General features: G+C 42.3%; 1 protein-coding gene across 1 annotated transcript in view; it reads right to left on the bottom strand.

Annotated features, from left to right (window-relative positions):
• Positions 1-21,416, bottom strand: part of LOC129861497 (death-inducer obliterator 1-like) — a 46,648-nt gene that overhangs the window by 20,838 nt on the left and 4,394 nt on the right. Inside the window, exons 2-6 of the mRNA XM_055932877.1 lie at positions 12,489-12,550; positions 11,328-12,348; positions 10,903-11,128; positions 10,493-10,732; positions 10,080-10,266 (exon numbers count right to left, since the gene is read on the bottom strand). Coding sequence (XP_055788852.1) covers positions 10,080-10,266; positions 10,493-10,732; positions 10,903-11,128; positions 11,328-12,348; positions 12,489-12,543 — 1,729 coding nt within the window. The 5' untranslated portion in view covers positions 12,544-12,550. The remainder of the gene's footprint in view (positions 1-10,079; positions 10,267-10,492; positions 10,733-10,902; positions 11,129-11,327; positions 12,349-12,488; positions 12,551-21,416) is intronic.

Below are 21,416 nucleotides of genomic sequence, written 5' to 3'. Positions count from 1 at the left end.
GGAGAAATACACAACACTAATAATTGATGGATGCCGTATACGCTGGTTTTCGTCTGTGCGTTTTCATAACAAGCCAAAAACCTGGACTATCAGGTGGTCAATGACTAATCAATGATACAGACTGATCAGTGAAGTGCCAGGGAGACATGAAAACAAGTAGGACTTCAGCCCTCGAAGGACTGGCATGGTAGATCCCTGTCATGGAGGAACATACGGTACTTTAATTTCTCTTTTCTTCAGCTACGTAGCCCCCTATATCATCACTTTTATTGAAGTCTGCCTTTGGAAAGTATACTATGGCTCTTGCCATGAGGTCTGGAACTTTATGGCACAGGCAGTAGCGCAATTGAATTGTCCTCTGCTGGTTCAAGTGTTGCTTTAGCTGTTCCAGCTTCCATCGCTATTGATGGAAGCATTGAAATGACATGTATTCTTTGTTACTCTGAGCCTTTGAAGAAGTGTTTCCCTGTTTGCATTGGTGTGTGTGTGTGTGCAGGACACTCCTGGAGAGCCTTCCTGTATGTGAGCCCACAATGACATATGCTAAGAGGTCTGGGCCTCGTTTGCCAGTTGCGTTGTAACTTAAGCATTACATGATTATACTAAATGCATCGTTATTTATGAGCCAACGTTTCAAGAGTGTTTCCCAAATAAGCAGGTAGTGTGAACCTGTAAGAGCCTGTAATCGTTGGGGCCGGGTTCAGTTTTTCACATGATCCCGTTGGGGGAGCTGTCCAGTTCCCTGGTGCTGAAATCGATGGCGCTGGCATCATAAACAAACACTACTAATAGCCCACATTTCATGTGAAAAGTAGGCTAAGCCTATACATTTCGAAGAATAGGTTTTAGGTATGAAAATAAACTAAGTATTTGTCATGTAATGTTCATAAATTTAAAGATTTGAACAGTAGATATGAAGCCTGCCTTCCATTGCCTATGAATTTGCTGTTTGAGATGCAACTCACGCTGTCTGACGGATTTTACACTCAAAGACTCTGTATCTGTGATAAATAAGAGCCTAAGTCACGAATAAAACGTTCACGCGCCAATTTAATTCCACTCAATTATGGGAATTAACCTATAGACCGATAAGCATGACCAGTCAAATGTATTTACATCGACTGGTATTTCTATCAATTAATTATTTCGCAATGGGATTTTTTCTTCTCCTGGACAATTGGTCAGTGCAAATTTTATTTATTTGCTTTAAAATATATATATTGACCAAAAGCCGGCTAATGGAAACCCTGGGTCATGTATAAAAAGTTGCCCATTATTTTGGATACCATGGCCAGAGGAGTCTTAGTGACTTTGAAAGAGAGGTCTCAAAGGAGCATAGGGGGTTTAAAGGGTGTGTGTGTGTTTGTCACCAGATCTCAACCCAGAATGGAACTCCCTCCAAGAGTTCCAGACATCCTCCTTTCGTTTTTGCGTTAAGTGACCTCCTCTCTTATGTAACCAGTGCTTGACTTGGGCAGGAGCTCACATGAGACAAGTACCGGCACCTCAAACGTTCTACTGCTTGAGCTCCTGTTCCGCTTGTAGAATATTAGCTCAAAAGTACTGTGGAGCTCCTACTCCTAAATATAAACAGTACCGATACCCAAAATGATTACTGGCACTTATTTCTGTCTAAGTCAAGCACTGTATGTAACCATACCAAACGTAACATATCAAACTAATTTGAGTGTCCCGGATTTACGTTTACTATGTTATGTCGTCTATTAGACCCGACACTGGGCATGGCAGATTTGTTCCTTATAGTGGAGAAATACACAACACTAATAATTGATGGATGCCGTATACGCTGGTTTTCGTCTTTGTGTTTTCATAACAAGCCAAAAACCTGGATTATCAAATTACATTTCGAAGACTAGGTTTTATGTATGAAAATAAACTAACCATTTGTCATGTAATGTTCATACATTTTAAGATTTGAACCACAGTCATCTTCTTTCCTACAGTGCTTTAGGACATTGCACACCACAATATATCTGTATCAGATCGTTTCCTTTTAGCCCACAAATATATACAGTGACTAACCCTCTACTACACACATTTAGTTTTTTCATAAAAATAAATATTCTGTGTCCATCCCCAAAACCCTAGAGAAAACGTCACACTGAGTAAAAGCACAAGGCTGTTAGAAGCTGCACCTCAGCGCATAGCCACAGCAAGACGTTTGGGTGTGGCGATGCTGTTATTATTTCGCCGGGGGGGGGGGGGGGGGGTTAAGACAGCACCATTAGCATTCCTACTACTTCCCCTGCTATGCCTCAGCTGATTTATACACAACGTAGAGCAGTCTGAGCACCTCTTGTGGGAGCCTGATAGACTCACAATGATGGGGCTGCAACGGACATACAGACGGACATACAGATTTAAGGGTTAAGACAGCACCATTAGCATTCCTACTACTTCCCCTGCTATGCCTCAGCTGATTTATACACAACGTAGAGCAGTCTGAGCACCTCTTGTGGGAGCCTGATAGACTCACAATGCTGGGGCTGCAACGGACATACAGATTTATATACACCAACCGACTGTGCAGACGGAGCCGCCGGTTATGTTGGATAAACAATCCGCTGAATAGCAGCCATGCTGTATTATTGTTGTTCCAATGACCTCTGACAATGGCTTGCCATTTATAGACTTCCAGGTGTTTCCAATTTGTACCCGATAAGATTCAGCTTTGGATCAAATAAAACCAAACTTGACAAAATGTTATAAACACATATTTCAAATATTACATTATATCCTATACATTACCCAAATGAAACATTTTACATTGTATGATCATGCCCATTCACACAAAAACACTTACATTGTTTTAGAAGGATTATCTTGTGAGGTAAGGCAGAAAAGAAGCCTAAAGATGCACTTTGGCTGCTCTATGAGTAGTCAGGATCACTCCGTAGATGTGCAAAGGTTTTTAAGAGCAACAATACTAATGAAGGCTCTGGGAAAGACATTGGCTACTAAAAGATATGATCTTGACGCCGCGCATGTTCTGGGAAACAAGGTCCTGGAACGTTATGGCACAGGTGTTAATGGGCTCGCTCCATAAACACAGAACTTCTGGTTAAATCCACACTTTCCTACTCAATCTCCATTCAGTGGTTGCATCTAGCAATATTACAAAACTTGCTTGATTAAATGATTCTACACAGATCCTGTTCTGATCCTACTATAAGATCACATCCAACCCAACCAACCCTATATACAAAGTTGATCAATTGGAGAAAGTACAGATTACTATTTATGTACTTTATCGGACTGCTGTCATATGATCACTTGTGAGATTGAGGTTTAAGTGTGTCTAGTGTGCACTTTGGAGAAGTGCATCCTTCTTCTGTAAGACATCTGTTTTAGATTGTAAAAGCAATAATCAGGTCAAGCTCTATGCTTGAGTCTTAACAATTCACATTATCAAGTAAATGGAACTGCACCCTTGCAGCAATCAAGTGACTTGGATATAAAGAACATCATGAGCAATTAAACAAATTATGATCAGGGCATTAAATGTATGTAGTTGAACATCTGTATAACATCTTACCCAGAATGCTTACAGTATTTGATATAGTCGTTTCTACAATTGAACGTATCCAAACATGAACAAATGTAAAATTATGTATCGTTAAAATATTATCAAAGACAGCAGAGTATGAAGATAGGCTAAAACTGCATCTCCAAATAGAAATCCCCGATCACACTTGTAGGCGATGTCATGTCGACGTTGGCAAGCACAGCTCATGCATAGAAACACGTCATGGGTCAAACGTTCGTCTCGCGCTGAACTGCACATGTGCAGGATGTCAAATCAATGGCACTCCTTGATATAAAGTTGTTTTTGACGAAAACGTGTCACTTTCGCGAGGTTGGAGTAATAACATGTTCAACTACTTAAGACATTGGCTCTAATCTAGGTTGTGCCTTCAGATTGAGAAAATGAACAACAAAGGGAGAAATGTTCTCATTGACTTCTAAAACCCCGGACTGGTCTGTGTGTTTCGCAAGTGTTCCCAGAAGTCTCGCGATTTTGCGCTTCTGGGTTTAGAAAATCTGTGCTATTAGTATTGGGGATTTCTCACGACACTTTTTCGGGGGTACGGGAATATGACACATTCTCAGGAGAACGTCACACTGAATAATTGCACTTTTAAAAATCTATTCTAATGTCTGGCCAGTAGAGGGTGCTTGTGTTTAACAATTGGTGGCTCAAGACGAAAAGCTAAAACGGAAGATAACTGTTGAACAGATAGCAGAGACGAAGACACATATTGCTTACACCTATCCAGTTCCTTCAGATCTGCAAAAATAAAGGAATAACAGTTTTCCTTAATTATGGGGACCATGATGCTGCACAGGTATGTTAGTGCTGGGCTGGAACGAAAAGGTGCACCACCTGGAGTCCCCCATGAAAGTAGAGTAACACAGGCAAAATAAGCAATGATGAGGTCTCCACCTAGCCTTGCTATAGTTCATTAAAATCTGTAAAAACTGAGGAGGTAGAGGTCATTTGACTGCTGCCTAAATCTTGGTTGTGACTAAAACCAGTATGGGGTCTAGGTGTCTGACCATAGTAGTGATAGTCACTCATCTCAGGTAGTGTGATAGACCCAGTCCACCTCTGCAAAATACCAGAGAGGGTGTGAATACTTGTATGTGAATCTGAAATGTATCAGATCGATATAAAACAAATTCAGCTGGTCAAATGTTTCCATTTGAATGGTGAGAACTGATGTAAGACACATGGTCACATTATAAGGGTATTAGCGTTGAGGTTGCATTCCTCTAGTGTCAGATGTGTTCAGGACTTTTAACTGTCAAAAATAAAAACAGAACCACAGGAAAACAAAAAAATGTATAGGATGTACATAAAATGCATGTCTGTTTTGTGGAAGATCCTTCTATGGTACAAAATAATGCTTGTATATTTGACCATGTTACTAAAAAGTGTAACTATTCTGATATTTTTTCAGAGCTGATCTAATTGGCCAAAATACCAATTAGTGGAAAAAAAGAACAATTGGGCTGTTTGAAGAACATAACACAGCCTTAGTCATTGTTCCATGTGTGCAATAACTAAATAAACTGCTGTACTCCTTGCACACTTCTATGGCATTTCACTGAATCCCATTCACGTACTGGATTCAAACAGGTGTTCACTGATGCAGGTTATTGAATTAATTCAGACAAAAACTTTAACCAAACTGTAGAGCAAAGGAGCAAGTGTGTCCTTTTGTGAGAGATTTCAAATCCTAATAGGATTATTCAGGTCATGTTCCAAATTATTGGAAGGATAATTGTACAACTCCTGCTGATCTGCCAGGCATTGCAGTATTGATTATGTCAGTGGCATTGGCCAGTGGTGTACTTCAGTCTTCTTCATTGAAATGGATCTATGAATCTGGCATTCATTGTTTGTCAGGATCCTTGGAGAAATTCTGCATGGCATCTGAACATCCTCTCAGCAGCTCCATGCCCCAGCTGAAAAACTGCTCCGCTCTTCAAATCTCCCCGTCCCTATTTGCATAGAATCCTCTCTCCCTCTGGTCTGAGTGTAAAATATGTCTGTGTTTATTGGTGTCCCGTGTCTGTGTGCATGTTGGAGTTTGTGTGTGAGAGCTGTAGAAATGTCAGAGGTGTAGTGTATAGCCAGCATCGGTTCAGTAAGGATTTGTGTGGCCAGACATAAGCCTAAAAGTGAGCCAAAGATTGACTAGTGCATCATTTGCTTATGTGTGTGTGTGTGTGTATATATGACACTGCAATTGACAATAGTTTAAGTTCCAACTGCTGGTGACGTGGAGCAGCAGTCCCCCAGAACAGCATGGGATCAAATCCCACCGCAACCACCACTTTCCTCCTGTTCTCCCCTCTACTCTACTTGCCACCTGTCTGAAATAAAGATTGGGGGGATATATGTAAAGGGGCGCAGAGCTCCAGTTCCCCTTAAAAAAAAATACCACAGGACCCCCCCAAAAATAAATCCCATTTTGCATTGAGTTTGTTTCCTCATAAACAAATTATATGTATTGCAATATTAATCGGGTACGACCATTTTTTCCCCCCTCGCTAAATAAAATCTGTACAATCATGTCAGTTGCTGCAAGGTCTCTGGTAAGTCAAAAATTAGTTGGGAATAGGACTGATAGATCATTTGACACTGGCACCCTAACTGCTGAACATCAGTACTCTTGAATACCAAGTGGCTTGGATAAAGGGGTAGCATTACCAGAGGGCAAGGCAGAGGACCCAGTCCTGCCTCTGGACACTAGTGACAATAACCAATGTCCAAAATCTACATTTCTTTAGCGACTAGAAAGTTCAAACTCACTTTGAGGGAAACACTTTGCTCAAGTATGAATCAATCTAGACCCTGTCATACTTATCCAAGTGAAATCAGGCCCACATTAAACAGCAGTGAATGGTCTGGTATGGGAAAAGGTACCAAAGTGAACATTGGCACTGGCTGGGACTGCCTTTGTTGTACTCAATTACTACCATTATAGACAGCTTTCCACCAACACATCCAGATGCTGCCCTACTGCCACATTCCCTCTCTTTCTGCTTCACCCTACCTGTTGGTGCCTCCACATACTGGTCTGTCCCATCATGCTGTGTCAAAGTTTATCCAAAAACTTTTGAGTATTGTAAGTCTTTTATGGACAACTATCTGGCCAAAATGGCAATAACTGTGTGTGCCTTGCAGATACAGAAAACAGTCTGCCCCTGCTCGTATTCTTTGAACATACATTGTATTTGTATGTAACTTCTACCTGGTACAGCCAGAGGAGGATGGGCCTCCCCTCAGTCTGGTTCATCTCAAGGCTTCTTTTTCTTGCCACTGGGGTTCTGCTTAGACTTTGGGGTCTAGGCCAGGTTACTGTCAAGCACTTCATGACAACTTGTAGCAAATGTTGTCAACTATGGTAGCTTTCTTTAAAAAACATGCATAAATCCTAAGATACAAATGTAGCGTTTATGAATAGATGCTTCTGAAAACAAATCCCATGGCTGGATAGATAGTGCAGTGTCTGGGGCTCAGGTGAATATGATCCTGCTTTCCTTTGATGAATAGCTGATGCATTGTTTTAAAGGCCCAGTGCAGTCAAAATTCAGTTTTCCTGTGTTTGGTATTATATTGTACAACAGCTGATGACACGTCACTAATACTGTAAAAGTGTGATAACAATGTATCAGTGTTATTTCGTGATTGTATTTTCAAAAATTAACTATCTACACAGGACCTTCTAAATCAGCAGATTTGGATGGGTGGGAGTTTCGGCTTTCCATAGTGACATCGCCATGCAGTTAATTAGTTAATAGACCAATAAAGAGAGTTCTAAACCTCTACAGCTCATTTTCTATTTTCCTCTTCCTCACTCAGACCACTCCCAGACCGTCCTAGTAAAATTATTGCTGGAGAAAGTTGTGCAAAAAAACTATACTAAACTAAAACATAAGTACAATATGTAAAGTGTTGGTCCCATGTTTTATGAACTGAAATAAAATATCCTACAAATGTTCCATACACAGAAAATTATTATTTCTCTAAAATTTTGTTCACTAATTTGTTCACATCCCTGTTAGTGAGCATTTATCCTTTGTCAAGATAGTGCGTTCACCTGACTGGTGTGGCATATCAAGAAGCTGATTAAACATCATTACACAGGTATACCCTGCTGGGGACAGTAAAAGGCCACTCTAAAATGTGCAGTCACAACACCAAAGAGGTCTCATGTGTGCAATTTGCAGGCGGACTGCAGGAATGTCCACCAGAGCTGTTGCAAGATAATTTAATATTTATTTGTCTACCATAAGCTGCCTCCAATGTCGTTTTAGAGAATTTGGCAGTACGTCCAACCGACCTTACAACCGCAGACTACATGTATAGCGACGTGTGGGTGAGCGGTTTGCTGATGTCAACGTTGTGAACAGTTTCCCAAGGTGGCGGTGGGGTTATGGTATGTGCGGCAGGCATAAACTACGGACAATGAACACAATTGCGTTTTATCTATGGCAATTTGAATGCACAGAGATACCGTGACGAGATCCTGAGGCCCATTGTTGTCATCACCTTGTTTCAGCATAATGCATGGCCCCATATCATAAGGCTCTGTAAACAATTCCTGGAAGCTGAAAATGTCCCAGTTCTTCCATGGCCTGCATACTCACCAGACATGTCACCCATTGATAATGCTTGGGATGCTCTGGCTCGACGTGTATGACAGCGTGTTCCAGTTCCTGCCAATATCCAGCAACTTCGCACAGCCATTGAAGAGGAGTGGGACAACATTCCAAAGGCCACAATCAACAGCCTAACTCTATCTGAAGGAGTTGTGTCGTGCTGCATGAGGCAAATGGTGGTCACACCAGATACCGTCTGGTTTTCTGAAGCACGCCACTACCTTTGGTTAAGTTATCTCTGACCAACATATGCATATTCGTATTCCCAGTCATGTGAAATCCAGATTCGGACCTGATGAATGTATTTCAATTGACTGTTTTCCTTATATGAACTGTAAATTATATGAACTGTGAATTGTTGCATATTGCGTTTATATTTTTTCCCATTTTAAATGGGAATCCATTACAGTAAGGTACTTAATTGTTTACCAGAAATTATTTGATATTGATATAAAAACAGCTGCATTGGGCCTTCAAAACAACACAGCCCTGTAGAAGTGGTTTATAGCTAAAGCAATGCTCAAGAGGATGAGCGCAATCTAGTAAAACTAAGGACAAGGGATGCATCTCAATAGTCCCCTCTCCTCCATGAGCACTGATCTGAGTCTGAATTTACAACATGGATGTGTGTTTTGGTGTCCCGTGTGTGCAAGTATGGTATGGCACTGCACCTTGTTTAAGATACAAATTCTAAATTCTTCGTTATAAAAAAAAGTTTCAAGTTGGCAACGTGACGCTCGTCCCCTCCTCCATGAACACTGATATCAAAACACAGGTTACGTGAAAGCAATATTGTGAACAGCGCAGAAGAAGAGAGTAGGAAAAACAGAGACCATTGCAATGTACCAATGGTAGAGATGTGTCTAGCCAAAATCAGTGATTGTTGAGAAGTGGAAGCTTGAACTTTAGCCAAGGGTTTACACCAACCCACAGCAAACCTTGGCCTTTGCTATTAACCGGTGAACATTGCTCTATAAATCTTATAAGACTGGATGATTCTCTTCAGTTTTCCACCCCCATTCACAGTTCAAACACCATTGCAAAGAATTCAAACCAGTTCCTCCAAAAGCTCAACTGGTCTGTAGCTTGCATTCGGTTGCCATCTTTGAGAGGGAGAAAATGTGCTATTGCTATGTCACCGGTTTTTCATCCATTGTTGAATTAATCTATTTCCTATACCAGGCACTACTGGATGACCGGAGAGACCTTGTTTTTGGACCATAGTGACCAAGCCTTCATTTTGTTTCATGTTTTTTCTTCTTCTGAGAACTAAAACCATATTCATGTGTCAACGAGTGAATTTGTTTTGCGCTTTCCATCAAACAGTGATTTTTATCTGAACAACTTGTGTACCCCCTTTTTCTTTCTTTTTTTAAACATACTTCCACTGTATTTCCTAACAAAGAAAATATTTTTTAAGACAGACTCACCTAATTTCAGCCTGTACCTTGTAGTTATGTTGTTGCCATGCAAGGCTGTCAGTGAACTAACGTACCGGTTTCAATATTTGTCAAATCAAAACATTGGCAACTATTAAAATATTGACTGTAGAAAGATGGTGGTATTGAAGTAGAAGCGTCTCAACCGGACTATAATAAACCTTCTACTATTTGGGAACTGAGGATATTTCATTTGGATTGTTGATTGGTTTGGTTTCTATTCTTTTTCAACGTTTCCTTTTCAACTAGTTGAAGGAAAACATTTTATAAAGTTGCCAAAATGTGTACACTTACCCATTGCTGCTGACCCCTGCAAATAACCTTGTCTCCCTACACCTACAGATTGTGGATGGTATAGGTAACATTATAGCTAGTGTCTGATGAATGCCAACTGAGTGAAAGTATTCTGTATGTGTTGGATATGCATGTGCTGTGAGTGATACATACTCGACTTGTAAAACATAGGTGATTCTATGGATGTGGCCTGTACTGCAGTGAGACTAGGGTCACAGGATAAGGCAGATGTAGATGTGTCAGCTTCCTTGTCCTCAACTTCTTCAGCCTCCTCTTCCTCAGCCTCCTCTTCAGGCCGCTCTGCAAACAACCTCTGGGGCATCCTAGCCGACCTCTGATCCTGAGTTCAAAATATTCAGAGAGGTCAACATCAGCTTATTTGGGGTTAAATTTACTCATACTATGTGAGTGATTGTGTCAGTGTCAGCTTTATCCATTTCAAAAGGTAACAATCTCAGCATACATTCATCACCAAAACGAAACAAGGATAACATGCAGAAGAACATTTTTAAAAAGCTTAGGCAGAGTCTCTTAACCAAAACAACCTATTTTGAACCACGGGTTACCTTAGGGACAAGTTTGGCTGCTGCTCTCCTCTGTGGGCGTTGCTTAGTTTTAGTCTCTTTGGAGTTGGAGAGCGTCTTCATAGTGGCAGCCGCGTGCCGCAGAATGCAGTCTGTGCCGCAGTAAACGGAGTCAGGCAGGGCGTGCTTACTGCACCCTGAGCCGATGCACTGGGATAGGGAACCATCCAACTCCATCTCAGCCTCAGCAACCATCTCTGTCACTTCCTGCACCACAGCCTCCTAGGACCAGACTCACGTCAGCACACAACTCAAACACGCAACTAAACACCATGGTTAAAATGTAGTCAAGTTTGTGCTGTACAATGCAAGGAAAGCCATATAACACCACAAACTACAATTTATTTCCTTGCATGCTAGCAAAGGAATCAGTGTTTTTTGGGGGTTCTCACCTCGCTGGCCTGCTCCTCATGTACAATCTCCTCCTCCCCCGAGTAGGGCAGTGTCAGGCAGTCAGGGGAGCTCTGCTGGGGGTCTGGCTGGCTCTGGCTCTTGTTGGTGCAGGTGGCGCAGATCCAGTCTCGTCCACTCCTCTCAAGCTTTCGGCCTTGAATCTCGCTGACGCCAACGCAGTCGCCATGGAACCACTCCAGACAATTGTCGCAGGAGATCATGAACCTGGATAAGGAATCAAAAGAGCAATAAGAAAATGTCAGCTAAAGAACAATAACTAAAATCAACAACCACAGACAATTTAGAAATAGATGTGTGTGGCAGATGGAAAGAGCCGAGACGTAGAGTTGCTAAACCAAAAACATAAGGCTTGCTTGTTTGTTTTCACAGATGAATACCGTCCAGGACAATGCTACACACATACCTTTTGTTGTGCCTCTGTCGACAGATGCAGTAAAGGGCATGGGGGTTGTAGCCCTCACTGTCCGATATGCTAGAATACTCTGACTTTTCTTCCTCGATCCTCTCCTCCTCTTCCACCTTGTCCTTTTCCTCTGTTACATTATCATTTTGGCTAGCCTTTTCTTCTGTTGTCTCTGGATCAGACTCAAGAGGAGGCATAGAGTCTGAGCTCGACTGTTGAGAAGGAGAAGGGCTTTGAGACTCTACCACAACCTTCTCAGGACTCCTCTCCCTTTCCTCCTGAGGCTGATGCACCTGCTGCGGTTCCAACTCATTTACAAAAATAACCTCCTCTTCATCCGCAGTGCTCGACTCTGGCTCTACACCCCTACCCCTCCCACGCCCCCTACCCCTCCCACGCCCCCTACCTCTACCTCTCCCTCTTCCCCTCCCCCTCCCTCTGACCCCCCTCCCCCTGGACTCCCCCCTCCCCCTAGTGCTCAGCCGTTCCTGGAGCTGCTTCAGGGTCAGCTCATCACTGTCCTCCTCAATACTGGAGGCAACTTCCACGCCCCTACTAGCCCCATAGCTATGGGCAGGGGCAGCCATAGTTTGGGCAGGAGCAGTCATGGGCATGTAGTCCTCCTCCTTCTCTCCAAGTAGTGAAAAAGCAGTGCCAAATGCAGATCCAAAGTCCTGCCAAGAGGTGGGATCTAGGCTGCCACCTGGGCAGGGCTCTTGGGGTTCTGAGGAAGGCTCTGTGTCCATTGGAATGGGGGAGGCCGTTCCAGAGTACTCCAGGTCGGCTGGGACGCTCCTTCTCCCCCCTCGCCCACGTCTCGAATAGGTCTTGGCTGGGCGGCCTCTGCCCCGACGTGTGGGTAGGGGTGGAGATTCTGGATCTTCAATCTCATCCAATCCCACAAACTCTCTTCTGGCAACCGTGGTCCGCCTGAAGCCCCAGGTCTTTTTGAACTCGCTGATAGTCGGCCTAGCACTCCTCTCGGCCCCCTCCACCTGCTCTGCATCTCCTCTGTGCTCCTCTACACCAAGGAGAACAGCAAGGATAGAAAAACAATGACAGAAAATGTATCATCATCTCCATCCAATCACATAATTTGGACAGCTAACACAGTCCATTACATTATGACTAAAAGGGGAAGGAAAATAGTTAAGGTAATACCTGTATCAGTGCCAGTGATGTCATGGATCTCATTGATATCCATAAAGCCCTCCATGATAGACCTGTCAAATTAAGATAGAAAAATACAAATGTTATCCAATCTACCAGAAATGCTGTTTATTGAAATGAAGCACATTTACATGTCGAGAGACTTGAAGAGCAGTTCATTACTTTGCATTAATCCTTAAGTCTATTGACACATGGGTGTGTCAGTATAGGTAACAAAACATCCCCATCAAAATCTGTCAGTTAAGCTAGATATATCCGAATTGCATGGGCTGCGTCTCAATCCACCAATGTCGGCCTTCCGCATCTGCGGTGGAAGGTGGGCAAGCTACAGTGGCTTTTGTCAGACATCCTGAAAATCGGTCTTCTCACAAAAACGTCTGTAGCGTCAGAACGGTTTGGCCAACAAACAAATATGGAAAATAGACATCCACGATGGTGTTCTCCGTTTTGCTCTAAAAAAATCACGGAACTCATCTGAAGTCAGTAGTTGATGTGCCAACATCTGTTTGTAGCGTCCGTACCGTATGGGCTACAAACTCATGGAATCCCACTGTGGAAAGGGGAGATTCTCACGAACACGATGTTCATCGTTTTGCTTTACAACACCTACAAGTGTCACAGGACTCGTCTGACTGTAACCAGTACCAGTTTTAAAACAATTAATGGAAGTATAAAAGGTAGTGAGAGTGCCCCCCCCCCCCCCCCCCAAAAAGAAGTAAATATTTCCTTAGCTTTCTTATATCTCCTAGATATACAGTTGAAGTCGGAAGTTTACATACACTTAGGTTGGAGTCATTAAAACTCGATTTTCAACCACTCCACAAATTTCTTGTTAACAAACTATAGTTTTGGCAAGTCGGTTAGGACATCTACTTTGTGCATGACAAGTAATCTTTCCAACAATTGCTTACAGATTATTTCACTTATAGTTCACTGTATCACAATTCCAGTGGGTCAGAAGTTTACATACACTAAGTTGACTGTGCCTTTAAACAGCTTGAAAAATTTCAGAAAACGATGTCAAGGCTTCAGAAGCTTCTGATAGGCTAATTGACATAATTTGAGTCAATTGGAGGTGTATCTGTGGATGTACTCTGCTCAAAGAAATAAAGGGAACACTAAAATAACACATCCTAGATCTGAATGAATGAAATATTCTTATTAAATACTTTTTTCTTTACATAGTTGAATGTGCTGACAACAAAATCACACAAAAATGATCAATGGAAATCAAATTTATCAACCCATGGAGGTCTGGATTTGGAGTCACACTCAAAATTAAAGTGGAAAACCACACTACAGGCTGATCCAACTTTGATGTAATGTCCTTAAAACAAGTCAAAATGAGGCTCAGTAGTGTGTGTGGCCTCCACGTGCCTGTATGACCTCCCTACAATGCCTGGACATGCTCATGATGAGGTTGCGGATGGTCTCCTGAGGGATCTCCTCCCAGACCTGGACTAAAGCATCCGCCAACTCCTGGACAGTCTGTGGTGCAACGTGGCGTTGGTGGATGGAGCGAGACATGATGTCCCAGGTGTGCTCAATTGGATTCAGGTCTGGGGAACGGGCGGGCCAGTCCATAGCATCAATGCCTTCCTCTTGCAGGAACTGCTGACACACTCCAGCCACAAGAGGTCTAGCATTGTCTTGCATTAAGAGGAACCCAGGGCCAACCGCACCAGCATATGGTCTCACAAGGGGTCTGAGGATCTTATCTCGGTACCTAATGGCAGTCAGACTACCTCTGGCGAGCACATGGAAGGCTGTGCGGCCCCCCAAAAAATGCCACCCTACACCATGACTGACCCACCGCCAAACCGGTCATGCTGGAGGATGTTGCAGGCAGCAGAACGTTCTCCACGGCGTCTCCAGACTCTGTCACATCTGTCACATGTGCGTGTGAACCTGCTTTCATCTGTGAAGAGCACAGGGCGCCAGTGGCGAATTTGCCAATCTTGGTGTTCTCTGGCAAATGCCAAACGTCCTGCACGGTGTTGGGCTGTAAGCACAACCCCCACCTGTGGACGTCGGGCCCTCATACCACCCTCATGGAGTCTGTTTCTGACCGTTTGAGCAGACATATGCACATTTGTGGCCTGCTGGAGGTCATTTTGCAGGGCTCTGGCAGTGCTCCTCCTTGCACAAATGCGGAGGTAGCGGTCTTGCTGCTGGGTTGTTTCCCTCCTACGGCCTCCTCCACGTCTCCTGATGTACTGGCCTGTCTCCTGGTAGCGCCTCCATGCTCTGGACACTACGCTGACAGACACAGCAAACCTTCTTGCCACAGCTCGCATTGATGTGTCATCCTGGATGAGCTGCACTACCTGAGCCACTTGTGTGGGTTGTAGACTCCGTCTCATGCTACCACTAGAGTGAAAGCACCGCCAGTATTCAAAAGTGACCAAAACATCAGCCAGGAAGCATAGGAACTGAGAAGTGGTCACCACCTGCAGAACCACTCCTTTATTGGGGGTGTCTTGCTAATTGCCTATAATTTCCACCTGTTGTCTATTCCATTTGCACAACAGCATGTGAAATCTATTGTCAATCAGTGTTGCTTCCTAAGTGGACAGTTTGATTTCACAGAAGTGTGATTGACTTGGAGTTGCATTGTGTTGTTTAAATGTTCCCTTTATTTTTTTGAGCAGTGTATTTCAAGGCCTACCTTCAAACTCAGTGCCACTTTGCTCGACATCATGGGAAAATCAAAAGAAATCAGCCAAGACCTCAGAAAAAAGAATTGTAGACCTCCACAAGTCTGGTTCATCCTTGGGAGCAATTTCCAAACGCCTGAAGGTACCGCGTTCATCTGTACAAACAATAGTATGCAAGTATAAACACCATGGGACCATGCACCCGTCATAACGCTCAGGAAGGAGACGCGTTTTGTCTCCTAGAGATGAACGTACTTTGGTGCAAAAAAGTGAAAATCAATCCCAAAACAGCAGCATAGGACCTTGTGAAGATGCTGGAGGAAACAGGTATAAAGTATCTATGTCCACAGTAAAATGAGTCCTATATCGACATAACCTGAAAGGCCACTCAGCAAAGAAGCCAAAACCGCCATAAAAAAGCCAGACTACGGTTTGCAACTGCACATGGGGACAAAGATCATACTTTTTAGATAAATGTCCTCTAGTCTGATGAAACAAAAATATAACTGTTTGTTAATATGTTTGGAGGAAAAAGGGGGAGGCTTGCAAGCCGAAGAACACCATCCCAACCGTGAAGCACGGAGATGGCAGCATCATGTTGTGGGGGTGCTTTGCTGCAGGAGCGACTGGTGCACATCACAAACTAGATGGCATCATGAGGGAGGAAAATTATGTGGATATATTAAAGCAAATGGGTCTTCCAAATGGACAATGACCCCAAGCATACTTCCAAAGTTGTGGCAAAATGGCTTAAGGACAACAAGGTCAAGGTATTGGAGTGGCTATCACAAAGCCCTGACCTCAATTCTATAGAACATTTGTGGGCAGAACTGAAAAAGCGTGTGCGAGCAAGGAAGCCTACAAACTCAACTCAGTTACACCAGCTCTGTCAGGAGGAATGGGCCAAAATTCACCCAACTTATTGTGGGAAGCCTGTGGAAGGCTACCCGCAACATTTGACCCAAGTTAAACAATTTAAAGGCAATGTTACCAAATACTAATTGAGTGTATGTAAACTTCTGACCCACTGGGAATGTGATGAAATAAATAAAAGCTGAAATAAATCTCTCTCTACTATCATTCTCACGTTTCACATTCTTAACATAAAGTGGTGATCCTAACTGACCTAAAACAGGGAATTTTTACTAGGATTAAATGTCAGGAATGGTGAAAAACTGAGTTTATGTAACTTCCGACTTCAACTGTATGTGATAAGGAGGTGAAGATTACCCAGTTAGCCGACCATACAACCCTGTTTTTGAGAAATTAAAATCAGGTTCCAGTAACCCTACATACAGTAGAGCAATTCTCTCAAGTGTCATGTTTGGTTTTGAATATTGCAAAATGTGAAATTTTACCACTTAAAGCACTTAAAGACGCAGTGAGTCCTGAAATTTCTGTCAACGATGTTGTAACCTACTACTTAGCCAAATACATTTAATTTGGACACCTAAGGTGCATGTAAACTTCTGACTTCACTGTAAGAAAGACATTGAAAAAATGTGTTACTTTTATTTAACTAGGCAAGTCAGTTAACAAATTCTTATTTACAATGACGGCCTACCCTGGACAACACTGGGCCAATTGTGTGCCGCCATGTGGGACTCCCAATCATGGCCGGATGAGATACAGCCTGGATTCGAACAAGGGTGACGCCTCTTGGACTGAGATGCAGTGCCTTAGACCGCTTCGCCACTCAGGAGCCCCGAAGTAGCCACCCTTGGCAAAGTAACAGACACATCTCAACATAAACTGTTCATAGGAGACTGCGTGAATCAGGTCTTCATGGTCGAAATTCTGCAATGAAACCACTAATGCCGTACGATTTATTTTTGGACTGCCTGTTTTGCCCTTTCTGAATGTGTTATTCAATGCGTTTCTATGGGCTATATTAGTAAAGGCCAAACTCAATATTTTATCAAATAATAAAAAATATACACAGTCACAGGCAAAAGTTGACATACCTACTACTCATGTTCTCTTTTTTTTTTTTTTTTTTTTTTTTACTATTTTCTACATTGTAGAATAATAGTGAAGACATCAAAACTATGAAATAACACATATGGAATCATGTAGTAACCAAAAAAGTGCTAAACAAATCAAAATATATTTTTGATTTTAGACTCTTCAAAGTAGCCAACCATTGCCTTGATTCCAGCTTTGCACACTCTTGGCATTCTCTCAACCAGCTTCATGAGGTAGTCACTTGGAATGCATTTATTAACAGGTGTGCCTTGTTGAAAATTTCTTTGTGGAATTTCTTTCCATCTTAATGCGTTTGAGACAATCAGTTGTGTTGTGACAAGGTAGGGGTGGTACACAGAAGACAGCCCTATTTGGTCAAAGTCCACGTCCATATTATGGCAAGAACAGCTCAAATAAACAAAGTGCGGTCGCAAAAACCATCAAGCGCTATGATGAAACTGGCTCTCATGAGAACCGCCACAGCAAAGGATGACCCAGAGTTACCTCTGCTGCAGAGTATAAGTTCATTAGAGTTACCAGCCTCAGAAATTGCAGCCCAAATAAATGCTTCACAGAGTTCAAGTAACAGACACATCTCAACATCAACTGTTCATAGGAGACTGCGTTAATCAGGTCTTCATGGTCCATTGCTGCAAAGAAACCACTATTAAAAAGACACCAATAATAAAGAAGAGACTTGCTTGGGCCAAGAAACACAAGCAATGGACATTAGACCGGTGGAAATTAGTGATGCACCGATATGACAATTTTGGCCAATACCTGATATTTTCCTTGCCAAAAAAACGATACCCATAACCTATTTTAAAAACGTTAAGCATTCTAGTTAGAGGTCGACCGATTATGATTTTTCAACGCCGATACCGATAATTGGAGGACCAAAAAAAGCAGATACTGATTAAATCGGCCTATAATCTTTTTAAAATATATATATATTTGAAATAATGACAATTACAACAATAGTGAATGAAAACTTTTATTTGAACTTAATATAATACATAAATAAAGTCAATTTAGTATCAAATAAATAATGAAACATGTTCAATTTGGTTTAAATAATGCAAAAGCAGGGTTGGAGAAGAAAGTAAAAGTGCAATATGTGCCATGTAAAAAGCTAACTTAAGTTTCTTGCTCAGGACATGAGAATATATGAAAGCTGGTGGTTCAACTTAAGATGAATCTTCAATATTCCCAGTAAGAAGTTTTAGGTTGTAGTTAATATAGGAATTATGACGCGTTGACTATTTCTCTCTAAGTCATTTGTATTTCTTATACCTTTGACTATTGGATGTTCTTTTAGGCACTTTAGTATTGCCAGTCTAATCCCGGGAGTTGATAGGCTTGAAGTCCTAAACAGCGCTGTGCTTCAAGCATTGCTAAGAGCTGCTGGCAAATGCGGTAAAGTGCAGTTTGAATGCTTACGAGCCTGCTGCTGCCTACCACAGCTCAGTCAGACTGCTTTATCAAATCATAGACTTAATTATAATATAATAAACACAGAAATTCGAGCCTTTGGTCATTAATAGTCAAATTCGGAAGCTATCATTAAAAAAAAAAAGTATATTCTTTCAGTGAAATACGGAACCGTTCCGTATTTTATCGAATGGGTGACAACCCTAAGTATAGATATTGCTGTTACATTACACAACCTTCAATGTTATGTCATAATTATGTAAAATTCTGGCAAATTAATTACGGTCTTTGTTAGGAAGAAATGGTCTTCACACAGTTTGCAAAGAGCCAGGTGGCCCAAAATGCTGCATATACCCTGAATGCAAGAGAAGTGACACAAATTCCCTAGTTAATTAATACTGCCTGCTAACATGCATTTATTTTAACTAAATATGCAGGGTTAAAAATATATACTTCTGTGTATTGATTTTAAGAAAGGCTTTGATGTTCATGGTTAGGTACATTGGTGCAACAATTGTGCTTTTTTCACGAATGTGCTTTTGTTAAATCATCACCCGTTTGGCGAAGTTGAAGTAAGCTGTGATTCGATGGTAAATTAACAGGCACTGCTTTGACTATATGCAACGCAGGACAAGCTAGTTAACCTAGTCATATCATCAACCACGTGTAGTTAACTAGTGGTTCTGTGAAGATTGATTGTTTTTTTATAAGTTAAGTTTAATGCTAGCTAGCAACTTACCTTGGCTCCTTGCAGCCACAAGGTCCTTCTGATGCTGCACACGCGTAACAGGTGGTCAGCCTACCACGCAGTCTTCTTGTGGATTGTTTTGTAATCGGCCATTATCGTCATCCAAAATGGCCGATTACTGATTGTTAAGAAAACTTGAAATCGGCCATAATTAATCGGCTATCTTTCACTTACTTGCTATGCTGTTTCGCTGTTCATTTGTTAGGTCGTTTAATTCTCAACCAGGATTTCTATGGACCGCCGTTTGGGTCTTTGCGTGTCAAAAAATATACTATTTGACATGTCAGAAAAAAACTACTTGACGTGTCAAATACGTTTGTTGACCAATCAGGACTTGAATATGACTGCACGTCACATAATAATTCAAAGCGTTCATTAATTTTACATAGTTATTACACATTGATTACACCATCACTCATATATCACAACGATTCATTGATACGTGTGCTATGATGGTGGTAAAGTTGTCTCACGAAACTACAGTGCTGGTCATGAAAAAAATTGCTAGCTCGTGGACGCAAACAATGTTCTTCCCCAAAAATATAGCAAAACGACATAATCTGTTTCAGTATCTATAGTTCGCTAAATTACTAAACTCAGCAAAAAAAAAAGTCCTCTCACTGTCAACGGTGTTTATTTTCAGCAAAAAAAAAAGTGCAAATATTTGTTAAACATCTGAGACATAAATTGAAGAAGTTCCATAGACATGTGACTAACAGATATGGAATAATGTGTCCCTGAACAAAGTCAGTAACAGTCAGTATCTGGTGTGGCCACCAGCTGCATTAAGTACTGCAGTGCATCTCCTCCTCATGGACTGCACCCGATTTGCCAGTTCTTGCTGTGAGATGTTACCACACTCTTCCACCAAGGAACCTGCAAGCTTCAGAACAATTCAGGGGTGAATGGCCCCGATCCAGCAGGTCAAAGACGTGCTCAATGGGATTGAGATCCGGGCTCTTCGCTGGCCATGGCAGAACACTGACATTCCTATCTTGCAGGAAATCACGCCCAGAACGAGCAGTATTGCTGGTGGCATTGTCATGCTGGAGGGTCATGTCAGGATGAGCCTGCAGGAAGGGTACCACATGAGGGAGGAGGATCTTCCCTGTAACGCACAGGTCTTCCCTGTAACGCACAGCATTGAGATTGCCTGCAATGACAACAAGCTCAGTCCGATGATGCTGTGACACACCACCCCAGACCATGACGGACCCTCCACCTCCAAATCGATTCCGCACCAGAGTACAGGCCTCGGTGTAACGCTCATTCCTTCGATGATAAACGCGAATCCGACCATCACCTCTGGTGAGACAAAACTGCTACCAGTCAATGAAGAGCACTTTTTACCAGTCCTGTCTGGTCCAGCAACGGTGGGTTTGTGCCCATAGGCGACGTTGTTGCCGGTGATGTCTGGTGAAGACCTGCCTTACCACAGGCCTACAAGCCCTCAGTCCAGCCTCTCTAGGCCTATTGCGGACAGTCTAAGCACTAATGGAGGGATTTTGCGTTCCTGGTGTAACTCGGGCAGTTGTTGTTGCCATCCTGTACCTGTCCCGCAGGTGTGATGTTCGGATGTACCGATCCTGTGCAGGTGTTGTTAGACGTGGTCTGCCACTGCTAGGACGATCAGCTGTCCGTCCTGTCTCCCTATCTTAGGCGTCTCACAGTACAGACATTGCAATTTATTGCCCTGGCCACATCTGCAGTTCTCATGCCTCAGGCACGTTCACACAGTTGAGCAGGTACCTTGGGCATCTTTCTTTTGGTGTTTTTCAGAGTCAGTAGAAAGGCCTCTTTAGTGTCCTAAGTTTTCATAACTGTGACCTTAATTGCCTACCGTCTGTAAGCTGTTAGTGTCTTAACGACTGTTCCACAGGTGCATGTTCATTAATGGTTTATGGTTCATTGAACAAGCACGGGAAACTGTGTTTAAACCCTTTACAATGAAGATCTGTGAAGTTATTTGGATTTTTACAAATTATCTTTGAAAGACAGGGTCCTGAAAAGGGGACGTTTCCTTTTTTGCTGAGTTTATATAGCTAGGTGTCATCTAAAATAACACTAATTCATAAGACAGTTCATATTTGATTAATGGTGGTCGGACACATCTATGTG

This window comes from Salvelinus fontinalis, chromosome 8, assembly GCF_029448725.1.
Source record: "Salvelinus fontinalis isolate EN_2023a chromosome 8, ASM2944872v1, whole genome shotgun sequence".
In the NCBI taxonomy this organism is placed as follows: domain Eukaryota; kingdom Metazoa; phylum Chordata; class Actinopteri; order Salmoniformes; family Salmonidae; genus Salvelinus; species Salvelinus fontinalis.
This window is presented reverse-complemented; position numbering and strand designations above follow the sequence as displayed.